Below are 15,780 nucleotides of genomic sequence, written 5' to 3' on the forward strand. Positions count from 1 at the left end.
GCTTCACTCATTCAGGAAATATTGGCTGGGCAAGGTGGCTCATGCCTGTTCTCCTAGCACTTTGGGAGGCTGAGGCGGGAGGATTGCTTGTGGCCAGGAGTTTGAGACCAGCTGGAGCAAGAGTGAGACCCTGTCTCTACTATAATAAAAGTAGAAAAATTAGTTGGGTGTGGTGGTGCTTGCCTGTAGTCCCAGCTACTAGGGAGGCTGAGGCAGGAGGATTACTTGAGCCAGGAGTTGGAGGTTGCAGTGAGGTATGATGATGCCAATGCACTCTAGCCCAGGGGCTGAGGGAGACCCTGTCTCTGTAAACACAAAACAAAACAAAATAAAACAACAAAAAAAGAAATATTGATTAGGCCGAGAATGCAGTGGCTCATGCCTATAATCCCAGGACTCTGGGATGCCAAGGTCAGAGGATCGCTTGAGGACAGGAGTTCGAGAGCAAGACTCTGTCTCTTAAAAAAAAAAGAGTCTGGGCACAGTGGTTCCTGCAATCCTAGCACTTTAGGAGGCTCAAGTAGGAAGATTTCTGGATCACTTGAGCCCAGGAGTTTGAGACCAGCCTGGCTCTAGAATTCATGCTTCCCCATCTGCCTCTGATTGCTTAAGTAATTTGCTCTCTACCTTTTGCAAAAGTTTACAACTCTCAGGAATCCAATAAAAATGTCTCTGTCAGTTTTAAATCTACACAATGCAGAGCTTTGTGCATCTTCCACATTACTTAACTTCTTGGAACTCAGTTTCCAAATCTGTGGAAATGAAGATACTAACCTCAACCTGCTGCTGTGAGGGTAAGTGATATTATGTGAGGTGGCTGGTGCTATTTTTATTTATGTCATATCATAGGTATTTCGTGAAGTTAATTTTCCTTTTCTTTTTCAACACAAATGCTACATTTCTGCAAAAGAGGGACTTTTTCCTCTTTTTAATTAATTCAATCATTCATTTATACATCCATTCAATGAGCATTTATTGAGAGTCCCATATATGCTGTATATACCAGGCTCTCTGCTCAGCACGGGGAATACAGAAATGGCACAGCCCCCATTCTCAATTTGCTCACAGTCAAATCCAAGAGACACACAAAGAATTACAACACAATCTGATAAGTAGCTCAGATGAGAATGTGGAGAAGGGTGGTTATAGAAGTAGGTCTCCTGAAGGGACATGGGAGTTATTGACAGCTTCTAATCAGGGGAATAACACGGTCAGATTTATATTTGTTGGTAGGATGGAGGATAGAAACAGGGAAGGAAGACTAAAGTCAATGACATTAGCAAGGAGGATGAATATACAGTTGCCCCTTGATAGCCTAGGGATTGATTCCAGGACTGCAATTACCAAAATCTGGGTTGCTCAAGTCCCTTATATAAAATGGTGTAGTATTTGCATATAACCTATATACATGGTCCCATATACTTTAAGTCATCTCGTTTACTTATAATACCTAATGCAATGCTATATAAATGGCTGTACTGTATTTTTTATTTTTTAAAAAAATATTTCTGATCCATAGTTGGTTGAATCCCTGCATGCAGAACCAGCAGATAAGGAAGGCCCACTGTGTGTGTGTGTGTGTGTGTGTGTGCGCGTGTGTGTGGGTGTGTGTAGATACATACATGAATAGGAAGCTTGAGGTAGATGTTTGCTCTGGAGATACAATTTGGCAGCGCTTGCAATTACTCAGGGAGAGTATGTGGAGTGAAAGGAGGATTGATGGAACCTTGCAAACTAACTCTTTTAAACAGCTGGCAGAGAAAAAGCAGTTCTGGAGGTAACCAGAAAAGAAGAGTCAGAGGAGGAGGAGAACTAGGAAAGACTGTTGTCAGCGGAGTCAAAATAATAGAGAAGGAGACAAGGAGGATCAGGAGAGAGGGACAATTATGTCCAATGCTGTACAGAGGTCAAAAAAGCGTCTATTTGATTTGTCAGCAGGTGACCTTTGCCAGAGCAGTTTCTGGTTTAGTGGTGCAGGCGGGAATTTCACTGCAAGAAACAAGTGAATTAGTGAGTAGAAAAAGTGAAGGTGAGGAAGTGAATGAATGAATAAACCGTGTTGTGCCCTCTCTTGCCCTGGGGATTACCAGGGCCAATGTCGAGCGTTGGTGCGGAGGAAAAGCCTTTTGGCTCTGGATGGCACCTAGGAAACTGTCAGCCTCGCAACCCTCAGGCGTAGCTCCAAGGTCAGGGTCACCCCGGGCCTCTGGGCAACCCGTCACCTTGACGACCAACTGAAAAAAACCGGAAGAGACGGAAGTAGTCGGATCATCTCGCGATATCAGGAGTGCCGGCGCCGACTTTCTGGGCCTGGGACCCGCGGCCAGCTCTCGCGAGACTTGCTGGGAGTCGGAGCGGCGGGGCGGGCGGAAAGGAAAGCTGGAGCCGCGGGTGGGGAACATGTCGGAGTCTGAGCTCGGCAGGAAGTGGGACCGGTGCCTGGCGGATGCGGTCGTGAAGATAGGTAAGGGGTTTTCGCCCCCGGCAGGCCCGGCCCGGAGCCGAGCAGCCAGCTGCAGGCTCCGCTGGTCGGGAGGGCGGAAGGGAAGCCCCACGGGGGGTCAGGCCGCGGGGCCTGTTCCTGCCCTCAGGCTGGGGCAAGCTGCGGGAGCCCCGACTGGAGGTTACGCGGGCGGGCCGGGGGCACCGGCCGGAGGAGCGTGGGCCGCCGTCCGATGCTGGGAGGGGTGGGGTTGCAGCCCCCAGGAGGTGGTCGTCAGGTTGGCAGTTGGCAGGAGAGTTGCAGAGCTCGTCAAGTGGAGAACAGTATCAGGGCACAGCCTCGTGCCAAAGCCCCAGAAGTCTCTCTGGTGCCACATCTCCCGGCACGGGACGTGGAGCCTGGTCAGGAGGCCACGTTAATCCCCAGCTGTAACAAAAGTGCCTTCTGAAGAAGGTCATGGGGAACGTTTTATAGACACTGCCAGGCCGTGATGTGAATTGCTGTCATTCCTGACTTGTCACCCAATTTATCTGAATTAGAGTAGCCTGGGGCCTGAAATTGGAGACATAGTGATGATCTGGAATGAGAATTGCGCTGTAGAGTAAGAAGTTGGTCACTTTCAGTCCTTGATGTAACTCCGCGTAGTCTTTTAACATGTGCTCGGAGACGACACAAATTATGAAGTCACTGTACTGGGAGGAGAAGAGAGGAAACTCATTGGGCATCTGCATTGTGCTGGGTGTGCAACTTAGTACATTATTTCATAAATAATCTTTTTACAAGTTATGAAATGGAGACTAGGGGAAGGGATTTGCCCAAGGGTCACACTGCCAATAAATGACAAAGTTGGGGATTTAACCCAGGTTTTCTGGCTTCAACTCCCATACTCTTTCTTCGATACTAATTTTTATTATCCAAATTTGATATTTTTGCATGGAAATCTTAGGGTATTTAAGAGGATTTAGGATTGTTTCCTAAAATGAAAATATTGGGAAAGAAATAAGATTGTAAGCTGCATGAAAGTAGGGATGTTTTCTGGTTTATTCACTACTGTATCCCCACCCCCTAGGAGAGTGCTTAATGAAAATTGTTGAGAATGAGTGAATAAATGAAACAATTTGTCACAGTTACCATTCCACCCCTGAATTCAGCACTTACCAACCAGCCTTGTGATTTGGGCAAGTTATTTATTTCACCTTTCTGTGTCTGTTTCCTCATTTGTAAATTGGCAGTAATAATTACTGCTATCTCATAGAATTGTTGGGAGGATTAAACGAGTTAGTTTATGTAAAGGCTTGAGTATGGGTCACTTTTTAAGAATGGGTTATTCTGGAAGTGACCCCAAAAATACAGTTTTTGTTACTGTTAACAGCTTGCATTTAGGAGAGAAGATTTGACACCTAGATATTAAATGACCAGAGTAGTTACTAAACAGTATGATGATGTAGTTAAGAATGGGCTTTGGAAGCAGAGCTGAGTTTGAATTGTCTCCTCTCACTCTTCCCCCTTATCCTTGCTAGTTTTATGGCTTTGGCAAGGTTGCTTTCTCAACTATGAAATGGGGATAAAGAGAGTTTATTAATACCTAAAATGATTAAGAAAACTAAAGGACAGAAAAATACACAAGGTTTTTAGCACAGTGCCTAGCACTTATAATGTATTCAGTTAATGGTGGTAGCAATAATTGTTGATATTAATATTGTGCCACTGTGTCTGTCATTTATGTGTGGGACTTTGGTGAAGGTGGGGCATACACAGGTGGAATAATTAAATGAGGCAAGGTCATGGATGATTACAGGTCAAAGAAAAAAATGAATGAGTCTCTTTTTGCTGTAAAGCTATTCTAAATCCAGTAAGTGGAGGGATGGGCTGAGGTCATTCACTAAGAGTTTGCAAGGGAAATAGGCCTTAGCTGACCTTTATAGAATGGCTTGGGCTTGAATAGTCTGGGAGGAGGGAAGAACTTGAGCACAGGCCAAGTTGTACTTTGATAGAGGAGGAAATTGAAGCACAGAGAGGTTAAGTAACCAGAAGTGGAGGAGCTGGGGTTAGAACCCAGGCATCCTAATTTCAACGCCCCTATTCCCTAAAGAAAAGAGGGCTGTTTTGGGTGGAGTCAGAATTGTGAAATGTCTTAGAGAGATTCTACTTTAACTTGAAGACGTTTAAGTTGCCTTTGACTTTTTCACATGCATTCTGTATATTCAACACCTCTGTCTTGATTTTTTTTTTTTTTTTGAGACAGAATCTCGCTCTGTTGCCCGGAATAGAGTGCCGTGGCATCAAGCTCACAGCAACCTCAAACTCCTGGGATTAAGCAATCCTTCTGCCTCAGCCTCCCGAGTAGCTGGGACCACAGGCATGTGCCTCCATGCCTGGCTAATTTTTTTCTATACATATTTTTTTAGCTGTCCGGATCATTTCTTTCTATTTTTAGTAGAGATGGGGTCTCACTCTTGCTCAGGCTGGTCTTGAACTCCTGACCTCGAGCGATCCTCCCACCTTGGCCTCCCAGAGTGCTAGGATTATAGGCATGAGCCACCGCCGCCTGGCCCACTTTTCTTCTTACATAGTTGAGTTTGAAAATGAGAGTGGAGAAGTTGAGACGGAGGTTTCAATTTTGAGGGAGAAGATGAACTCAGATTTTGAGGAAATTGTCCCTTTAGTGATGGGCTTAGAGAAAGGGCGTAAGAGACCAGGCTTTATTCTGAGTGGTCTTTGAGACCATGAGGATGAACCCTTCTATAGTGAGTTGCTTCCTGTCCTTATGGGTAGTGAGGTTCTGGGACTCTTTAAACCTCTTAGGCTGCTTGCTCTTCTCATACTTCAAAATGAAGATGACACAGAAGATGGCAGCCTGCCATGAGATAGAGAAGAGGTTTGGTGGAAGATGTAGGCAGGAAGAACAGGCCCATGCAGGCTTTCGGCTCCATCTTGATAATTTCATACTCTCTGGCTTGGCAGAAACCGAAGTGAAGCCGTGGTGAATGGACAGCAACTTTTGTGAGCTCCTCTGTGTTTGGCTGTCTTATACCCAGAGTGCTTTCATTCTTTTCCCACCTGCTCACTGCAAGATGACCATTTTCATTGCTCGTGTTTAGCATAGATGTTGTTCAGTTGAATAAATAGTGCTCTTAAGCATGTACATTAGGCAGTGGTGCTTTAAAGTGTTTTTGAAGGATCTTACTCTGAGGCTTGAGTAATATCTCATATGATTTTGTCCTGTAGGAAGAGAAACATTTATTTATACCCTTCCCCTCATTGCTATCTTAACAAAAGCAGTTCTGTTTTCCCTGTTACCCATTCTGGTTTTAAAATATCTATTTATTTTGTGTCAAATAGTGTGGTAGAATAGGTGATTTTCTTTTTCTTTTTTTTTTTAGGAGACAGGGTCTTGCTCTGTCACCCAGTCTGGACTGCAGTGGCACGATCGTAGTGCACTACAGCCTAGAACTCGTGGCCTGAAATGATCCTCCCCCTTTGGCCTCCCAAAGTCACTGTGCCCAGCCTCAGTGATTTCTAACGTGGTTTGACCTGATAAATTAAGCCCATGGATCCAAAAACAACAACAAAAAACAAACCCCATATGCCCCCCTGTTCTTGGAAACTACTGAGTGATGGGCACAATGGTCCCTTATTGCACATCTGTTTCTCACCTTTCCTCTCCTTCAGCCCTTGTTCCTTTCTTTTCCTTTCTCCCCTTCACATTTTTACCCTTTTCTTTGGCCTCTGTTCTTATTCCTGCCACTGCTACCCACATGCATGGCCTAGTTCATCTAGAAAGTTTGACGTTTACTTATCTTTTTTTCCCTGATAACCCTGTTAGCATTTAAGAAGTTCCTGGTGTCCTATTTTTCTCTATCACATCACTCATTTTTCTTTATAGCATGTGTCACCGTCTGAAATTTGTGGTTTGTTTCTTTACGTGATTGTTCCTCCTTACTGGAATGTAAACTTCATAAGAACTGGAGACGCTTTCATTCACTGTTGATGTTGTTCACTCTGACCCCGGGTATAGAGGAGGCACACAATAATTATTGTTAAATGAATGGCATGTCTTGCCAAGAACTTTGTTGACTTCTCTGCCCATATTTGCTGCTCACGAGTGTGTTTATTAACTGAATAAATTAGCATTTGCATGAAAAATAAAGTAGATTTCCTGTGAATTTCTGCCAGTTGACATGTTTGATCATGTGTCCTTGTATTCTTGGGACTTATACCAACTTTTTATTTCATCTGTGGATGTAAATTACTGTCAGTAGATCTTAATAATAAAGTAGTATTAGAAATGTTTGGGAATATTCAACCAAGAAACATAAACCAGAGAACACTTTTGTATTTAAACAAGTAGAGAGTGATGTTGGTTTAAGTGGTAGTGCCAAAGCCTTATTGCAGGAAATTAAAAAGGAGTGAAGAATATTACATTTTATGAAAGGCATGTTCCGTTAGTTTTATGTGAATGCGTCATTAATGGTTTTTGCTAATTTTATGGATTTATTTTTAAGTTTTATCAGATTTATTGAATGCTGTGGTTTTCTTTCTCCATTCAGTTCAACAGCTGTGCCATTTATTTTCCTTTGTATGTACTGAGTAATTTGTCTTGTGTGTACCCACAAGCACTTATTCAGTTACACATTTCTTGTTAATGAGAGTAGAAGGTCTAGTATCTTACCAACACAGGAGGCTTAATAGTTCTGGTCTCCCCAGAGCTGATGCCCTTAGTTTGGGCTTATAACTCTGGAGTGGATGGGAGGGTATGTCTGTTTTCAATTTCCCAAGGAAAATAAGATTTTAGGAGATGAGGAAAGCACAGTTACAAGACTTCTAGGGGCTGCTTCCCGGTGGTTTGGGAATTTCTGAGCCCTGTAAATATTGGTCATGGAAACACTATCATTGCCCTCAGAGTCCTGTTACAGCTCACTCTTGAGTGCCTAAGGCTTGCACTGGCAGGCTGTGGACTTCATGACCAAGTTGATGTTGTCTTGTGACAGGGGCCAGGCCTCAAGAGTGTGGGTTTGCTGGAAGACGCTTTGAGGAAAATCTGATTCCAGTACTTTCCGGATCCTTGTGGAGGTCTTAAGAATTCCTAATGTGACTTGGAAAGCTTTTAAGATTGGCTGTATCCCATTTCCCTCCATTTTGCTCCCACTGTGAGACCAGAGGAGGAATATCTAGTCTTACTAATCCATGTATCCTAGTTTATTCTAAAGGAGGGGAAGGAGATGTCATGGTGGGGGAAGGGCTTGCCAAAGGCTGTGATACTTTTCTGAAAAAGGTTGTGCTTTGCAAGCTAGGTGTATCAAGCACAACTGTGTTTTTCATGATCTTACTAGCAAGGAAAAAAGCAAGCCACGGACGTGTTGGGTTCAGTGGGCTATAGTACCATACACAGGCTTTTTTGTTTCCCCCATTTTTTTCATTAGAAATACATGTAACAATAAATACTTCTCTGTGCCTCAGTTTCCTTATCTATAAAATGGTCGTACTTGCCTTAGAGGGTTGTTGCAAGTAAAGATAAAATGAGATCATCTCTGTAGTTAGGACATTGCCTGTACTTGATAAATGTAAATGAAAGATAGAGCTCATACATTAAAATAATTAACACATTTACCCTAATCTGGGCTATTGTGGATCATATGGAAGCCTGACCATCTGTATTCCAGTTTATATATGTCATAGTAATCACTAATGTTTACTTCTCAAAACAATTTAATGCCAGGAATTTGTGGTAAGCCTTGGCAGGAGGTGGTGCAAGATGAATAGGCACTGACTTTACCCTTGAGGGGCTTGGTTCCTTGAGAAATGTGGAAAGGAGGAAGTGACATTCGAGCCCCATCTTGGAGAGTATGTAAACGTTTAATACGTGGGCCAGGTGGAGGACTTCATTTCAGGCCTTGGAAGCTGTCCAGACAGGGTCCCAGAGGAGAGGGGGACTTTGGCTCCTTCTGGGAATGAGAATGACTGCCATTTATTTAGTACTTTCCATGTGCCAGGCTGTGCTAAGCATGTTTTATCTCATTTAATCCCCATACCCTTGTGGGGTATTTTCCCCATTTTTTACAATCAAGACATGGAAACTCACAGTGGCATAGTCATTTCTCTAGGATCATAGGCCACAACTGCCAAGGTGGGGAGTTGAGCCCATGCTTGTAGCTATCACTTGTTCATGAAGGAGGTTTTATCCTTAGAGGGGTCAGAGGATTCGTGTGGGGAGGGGCAACAGATGAGACAGAAAATGTGGAAGGGGTGGAGGGAGTTAATGAAGGTCTTTTTGCTACGTGCTTAGAAGTTTGGATTTCATCCTAAAGACAATGATGAAGCTATTACTTTTTGTTTTTAAAAAATATATCTGTATTTTACAGATATATTTTATCTCAAAAGTACAGACTTTATTGTGATGTTTTCAAGTGAGCTTGGGCATAGGAATAGATCTGTTACATACTCTAAAGGTAACTTCCAGGAAACAATGTAGATATGCTGATCTTTTTTTTTGAGTCTCCCTCTGTTGCCCTGGCTACAGTGCAGTGATGTCATCATTATTCACTGCAACTTCAAACTCCTGGGTTTAAGCGATCCTCCTGTGGCCTCCCGAGTAGCTGGGACTACAGGCGTGCACCACCATGCCCAGCTAATTTTTTTTTTTTAGTTGCCCAACTAATTTCTTTCTATTTTTAGTAGAGACGGGAGTCTTGCTCTTGCTGAGTCTGGTCTTGAACTCCTGACCTCAAGTGATCCTCCCATCTTAGCCTCCTAGAGTGTTAGATTATAGACGTGAGCCACCACATCTGGCCTGATCCTTTTTTTAAGCTGTTTTATTGAGATATATTTCACATACCATAAGATTTCCTATTTAAAGTGTACAATTTTAAGCCATACATGGTGGCTTATGTCTATAGTCCCAGCTACTCAGGAGGCTGAGGCAAGAGGATCACTTGAGCCCAGGTGTTCGAGGTTGCAGTGAACTGTGATCATGCCACTGCACTCTAGCCTGGGTGACAGAACAAGACCCTGTCTCAAAAATAAATAAATAATAAATAAAAATTTAAAAAAAATCAGCCAGGCTCGGCAATGTGTACCTGTGGTCCCAGCTCCTTGGGAGGCTGAGATGGGAGGATTGTTTTGAGTCCAGGAGTTTTAGATCAGCCTGAGCAACATAGTGAGACCTCAAAAATTTTTAAAAAGTGTACAATTTTAGTATATTCATAGAATTGTGTAACTGTGATCACAATCTAATTTTAGAATATTTTTAGTTTCCCCCAAAGGAAACCCCCGAACACAAAACTCCTTTCCCAAACTCCTTTCCCAAACTCCTACCCCAACCCTAACCCCAAGCAACCGCTAATCTACTTTCTGTCTCTAGAATTTCCTATTCTGGACATTTCATGTAAATGGAGTTATGCCATATGTAGTCTTTTGTGTCTGGTTTATTTCACTTAGCTAATGTTTTCAGGGTTCATCCATGTTGTAGCCTGTATTGGTGCTTCACTCTTTTTTGTTACCAACTAATATTGTGTGGTATCGTTATAGCACATTTTGTTTATTTACTTATCGGTTGATGGACATTTAGGTTGTTACACTTTTGACTATTAAGAATAATGCTCCTGTGATCTAGTGCACAAGTTTTTGTGTGGACATGTTTTCTTTTGGGCACGTAGTGGAATTGTTGGGTTATGTGGCAACCCTGTGCTTAGCATTTGAAGAAATTCATTGAATGTTAAGCTAAAGAGTGACTTGGTTGAGTTTCTGATTTCAGAAAGATTACTGAAGTGAATGAGAATGAACGAGAGAGGGCTAGAATGAATGCAAGGAGGAGATAGGTTAGTATATTATTGCAAAATTATGTCAAAGATGAGGTGATCAGATGAGGTGAAGCTGGAACTAGGATGGGAGCAGAAGAGTGGAAAGGAGTAGATGTAATGGTGCTAGTACAGAGGTAGTCTTTCCAGAACTTGAAATGGAGGCTCAGGAGTGGGAGGTGCCGACTAAGAATCGTATTGCTTTTGACAAAGAGGAGAGGAAGGAGGGGAGCCCAGGTAACATTTTGCAATTTATTAATTTTTGGTATGTCTTGAACTAGGTCACTGGTTACATGCAGCTCAGTCAACAGAGATGAAAATTAGTGGTTTGCCATGCATTCATCTTCAGGAAAAGAAAGGATTTAGCGGAGTTCCTTCTTTGTTAAGAAAGTAGGACAGTAAATGACTTAGCAGCTGACCTGCCTTAGAATTAACCAGCAGATTTTGTGTACTCATTTGATAATCAATTGAGTCTTGTTAAATTATTTAAATTCATTTCAGTGTTTAAGAAAGACTTTGCTAAAAGTGGCCAAGGAATAAAGTCATGGAAAAAGAAAGCAAATTATTGTTTTTCTTTAAGTGTCAGTTCATCTGATAAGTGTGGGTTACCACAAAACATTGGTGGCTCACCAAAAATTGCCTTTTGGTAGCCTGTATTTGCAAACTGATACCTCTCCATTTCATGGAATGATATCAATTAGGTTAAACTAAAATACTTCAAAGGTTTTGAATTGTTTATTGGTTTGAGTTTCAAATTAGTACATGTTAATTGTTGAATTACTAGCCATATTTTGTTTTACGTATTTCTAAACAATGTGAACAAAAATACTTTTTCCATTTGCAGCAGCAATATGAATCATGGAACGTTATGATCTTGCTAGAGGAGAATCTTCTGTTAGTATTACAGGATAATGTAATGAGGCACTATAAGGAACTTGAAAACATTTACATTTTGTTCCGGCTGTGGTTTTATGCTTTCCTAAAATGTGGCTTGAAACAGTTATTGGTAAATATGCTGAATTGCTTTCTTTGGCAAGTGCATTGCAGTACTGAATCCAAGTAAAAATACAAATATTTACTTATAAAAGTCATTTGGTGTGGTAATATTTTTTACTGTGGCCATTGACCCACTAGTGAAATGTTAGGGCATTGCTAGATTGGATCCTGTTTAATTAAAGGCCGAGAGAGAAGGAGAAAGCTAACGTTAATTGAATGCCTGTTAATGTGTCATCATATTTGGTACACTAATATATTATCCCTTTTTTTACTTTTCCATCTATTCAGTGAGGAGGTTTATCTGTTTTTCTAGCAAGAAAAATAATGCTCAAAAAAATTTATAGAAATTGGGAAGCTGATTTTAAAATCTATATGAAAATGTAAACAATTCAAAATAGCCAAAGACTGAGTGTTCACGCCTGTATCCTAGCACTCAGGGAGGCCAGGGTGGGAGGATCGCTTAAGCTCAGGAGTTTGATAATGGCGTGAGCAAGAGTGAGACCTTGTTTCTACTAAAAATAGAAAACATTAGCTGGGCGCTGTGGTGCGCACCCATAGTCCCAGGTACTCGGGAGGCTGAGGCAGGAGGATTATTTGAGCCCAGGAGTTTGCGGTTGCTGTGAGCTAGGCTGATGCTATGGCACTTTAGCCCAAATAACAGAGTAAGACTCTGTCTCAAAAAAAAAAAAAAAAAAAAAAAGAGAGAGAGAGAGAAGGAAAAGTCAAGCTACAGAATGGGAGAAAATGTTTGCAATACATAAATCTGATAAGGACTTGTTTCCATAATATATAAAAACTCTCATATTTAATCATAAGAAGACAACCTGTGGGTAAAATGTTTGAAAAGACGTAACTAAAAAAGTTATGCTTTCTCTCAAATCTCTTTATGTGGGAAAAAAAGAAGTTATGCTAATGGCAGATAAGCACATGAAAAGATGCTTAACATCAGTTGTCATTAGGAAAATGCAAAGTGAAATCATGAGATACCCCTGTATACCCATTGAATAGCTAAAATATAAAAAGACTGACAGTACTAAGCATTGACTAAGATATGGCACAGCTGGGACTATGGATCTCCTGTACACTGTTCATGGGTATGAAAATGGTAGAACCACTTTGGAAAACTGTTCTACAGTTTCTTACAAAGTTAAACATATGATCTAGCCGGTCTACTCCTAGGTATTTGTTCAAGAGAAATGAAAACATGTGTCCACACAAAGATTTGTACATGAATGTTCATAGCTTTATTTGTATAGTTACAAAGTGGTACCAACCCAGGTGTCCACTAACTGGTGAACGTATAAATAAAATATGGACTATCTTTAGAGTAGAATATCAGTAATAAAAGGGAACTAACCACTGATACATACAACAACATGGATACATTTCAGAATCATTTTGTTCAGTGAAAGAAGCTAAACACAAAAGAGTAATAGTGTATGATTCCATTTGTATATAAAATTCTAGAAAATACGGACCAATCTATAATGACAGAAAGTAGGTAGTGGTTGCTGGGGACAAAGGATGGAGGGAGGAATGGACTGCAAAGGGCTTAAGAAAACTTTCAGGGATGATAGCAATATTCTTTCTTGATTTTGGTGGTGGTTTCACAGGTACATACATCTGTCAAAACTCATTGAATTGTACATTTTAAATGGGTGCAGTTTATTTTGTATAAATTAAACCTCAAAAAATTATTTGAAACCAAAACATCCATCACACATGGTGAATGAAAAAATGAAAAATGAAATGAACACAAAAGATGAAAAATACCAACTGTTGGTGAGGACATAGAGCAACCTTAATTCACATGGTGTGTAAGAGTATGAATTGGTGCAACCAATTTGGAAAACTGGCCGTATCGACCAAAGCTGACCACGTGTGTCCCCTGTGACCCAGCAATTCCATGCCTAGGTATATACCCAACAAAAATGCATGCATGTGTTCGCCAAATGACTTATACTAGAATATTCATAGAACACTAGTCGTAACAGCACCAAACTGGAAACTGCCCAAATGCCCATCAACAGAATGGGTAAGTACAATGATTTGTGGTATATTAATGTAATGGAATACAGCAATGATAATGAACAAACCACAATTATTCACAACAGTGTTGGGCCAAAGTAGTTATTATGTGATTCCATTTTATTAATAATAAAGTTTTGGGGGAGAGGGTAGGGAAAAAAGAAAAAATACTAAAATTTAAAAACAGGCAAAACCACTCTATGTTGTTAGAAGGTAGAACATGGTTATACTTGGATGGAGAGTTTTGGCTAAGGGTGCATGAGACAAGCCTCTAGGGATGCTGGTAGTCTTCCATTTCTTGCTCTGATTGCTGGTAACATTGGCCTCTGAAGATGCATGGAGTGGTACACTGAAGTGTACACTTTTCTTTATGTAATAGTTTCAGTTAATTTTTTTTTTAAGAGATAGGGTCTCATTCTGTCACTAAGGTTAGAGTGCAGTGGTGGGATCATGGCTCATTTTAACCTTGAGCTCCTGGGCTCAAGTGATCCTCTTGCCATAGCCTCCTGAGTAGCTAGGACTACAGGCTCACAGCACCACACCTGGCTAATTTTTTTTTTTTTGTAGAGATGGGGTCTCACTATATTGCCCAGGGTGGTCTCGAACTCCTGGCCTAAAGCGAGCCTGCTGGCTCAGCCTGTCAAAGTGCTGTGATTACAGCTGTGAGCCACTGCACTTAGCCTGAATGTTCTTTAAGTAAATAAATCCAGTCTTGTTATTTAGCAGGTTAGTAAAGTGAACATTTCTTTAAACTTTTGCCAACTGAAATGATGTAGGTATCCATTAATGAAATTTCTTGTTGGCTGACAAGTTAATGGGATTTGCTCTTGGTGAATATGATGTCCCATTGTTGCCTTCCTTGGATAGTTGCAGTTGAATAACCTCCGTGAATTCATAGACTCACAAAATAGTAGTCTTAGAGCTAGAGGGAACCTTAGGGATTCGTTTGGTGCAGTGGTTTGTAAATGTCTTCCAGAGTACTCTAGGGGTTGGCACTGGGTTGGGGGGATATCGAGAGGACAGTGAGGGGAGGCTGAGCAAGTGGACTTCTAACCTCCAGCCCCCTCCCACCCTCCAAATAGAGCAGCTCCACTTTGATCTGCTTTATACATCTATTTTCTGTGTAAGATTTTATTTGGAAAATGAAGTTTCATCAATTTCAGAGAAAAAAGAACTGATAACCAATAATCTATTTTACCTCTCTTGTTTCACAGATTAAAAAATTGATCCCTGGAGAAGTTGAGACTTGTTCCCTAGGGTCATTCATATAGGGTGATTTGTTTGGAACTCATTTCTTGCTGGGTCCTGGACATTGGACAGATTTATCCATGAGACTGCTACTTTACTGGTCTTCCAATCCCAGCTTATATCTCCTGGATTTGTCCAACCCTTGGGGTCCCACACACTTGGCTGGTGCGCGCACACATACACACAGACACACACACACACACCCTCTACTGCTGACCTATAACTTTATTTGGTGCTTGGCTTAAGATACTATTTCTTCTGAATGTGGTTGGTTCCTATTCCAGTCCTTATGATTATACCAGAGGCTATTCCTAACTAAGAGATGGTTGTTTAGAATCATGTAACTTAAGTTTGTAACAAACAGGGAGTTCATTAATCACTAGTTTTCAAACTGTGCTCTATAGAGCCCTAGAGTTTGTGGGGCTCCTCTGAGACAAGGATGGGGATGAGATAATGGGTGTGAAAACATTTTATAAATTGTAAAACCCTAGGCCAGTGGTTCTCAGCTGGGGGTGATTCCCTCCCCTATCTCCTGGAGACATTTGGCAACGTCTAGAAATGTGTTTGGTTGTCATGCTGGGGTTTGGGGAAGTGGCGGTGCTACTGACATCTGGTAAGTAGAGGTTAGGGAAGCTGTTAAACATCTCATGTACAGAACAGTCCCTAGAACGAAGAATTACCCAGCCCAAAATGTCAGTAGTGTCAAGGTTGAGAAACCCTGCGCTCGACAAATGAGAATCCCCAAAACTTCTGATTCTCTAGCCACAGTGCAGGGTCATATATTCATACATTCCTATACACATAGGCTTTCAGCAACAGAAAACAAGTTGGGAAATGAAAAAGGAAAAGGAAAAAAATCCAGAATAATTAGAAGGACTTTAAAGAAAGCATGACCAATAATTCTTAGGTCTTTTTAACTTTTAAAAATAGAAAGTAGAGAAAGTTAATTTAAAATGCCCTTTAGATAGCATGAAAGGAATAAGAAATAAAGAATAAACTTGAGTACAAATTAGAAGAAATGTTGGAAGAGTTTGTTGGTTAAATAAGGCTCTAGATGAGAAGATGGTCTTGGAAGACAGTGGGTCAATCTTAATGGATGATGGAGAGATGAGTAGGATATTGGGGCAGGGAGAGCGCTCAGGTGGGCAGGCGGGCAGGTCGCAGTGTGGTGGAAGTGCTTATTTACAATCATGTATTAGGTCATTAAATATGAAATGTCCGATTTTGAATCAAAAGTTTAGTTTATTATATCTCAAACAAGCAGTACAA

At 41.2% G+C, this 15,780-nt stretch overlaps 1 protein-coding gene across 1 annotated transcript in view; it reads left to right on the top strand.

The window, feature by feature from the left end:
- The first annotated feature begins 2,369 nt into the window (after positions 1–2,369).
- Positions 2,370–15,780, top strand: part of MICOS10 (mitochondrial contact site and cristae organizing system subunit 10) — a 29,253-nt gene continuing 15,842 nt past the window's right edge. The window contains 1 exon segment of the mRNA XM_069477407.1: positions 2,370–2,464. Coding sequence (XP_069333508.1) covers positions 2,401–2,464 — 64 coding nt within the window. The 5' untranslated portion in view covers positions 2,370–2,400.

Source organism: Eulemur rufifrons, chromosome 8, assembly GCF_041146395.1.
Source record: "Eulemur rufifrons isolate Redbay chromosome 8, OSU_ERuf_1, whole genome shotgun sequence".
NCBI lineage: Eukaryota > Metazoa > Chordata > Mammalia > Primates > Lemuridae > Eulemur > Eulemur rufifrons.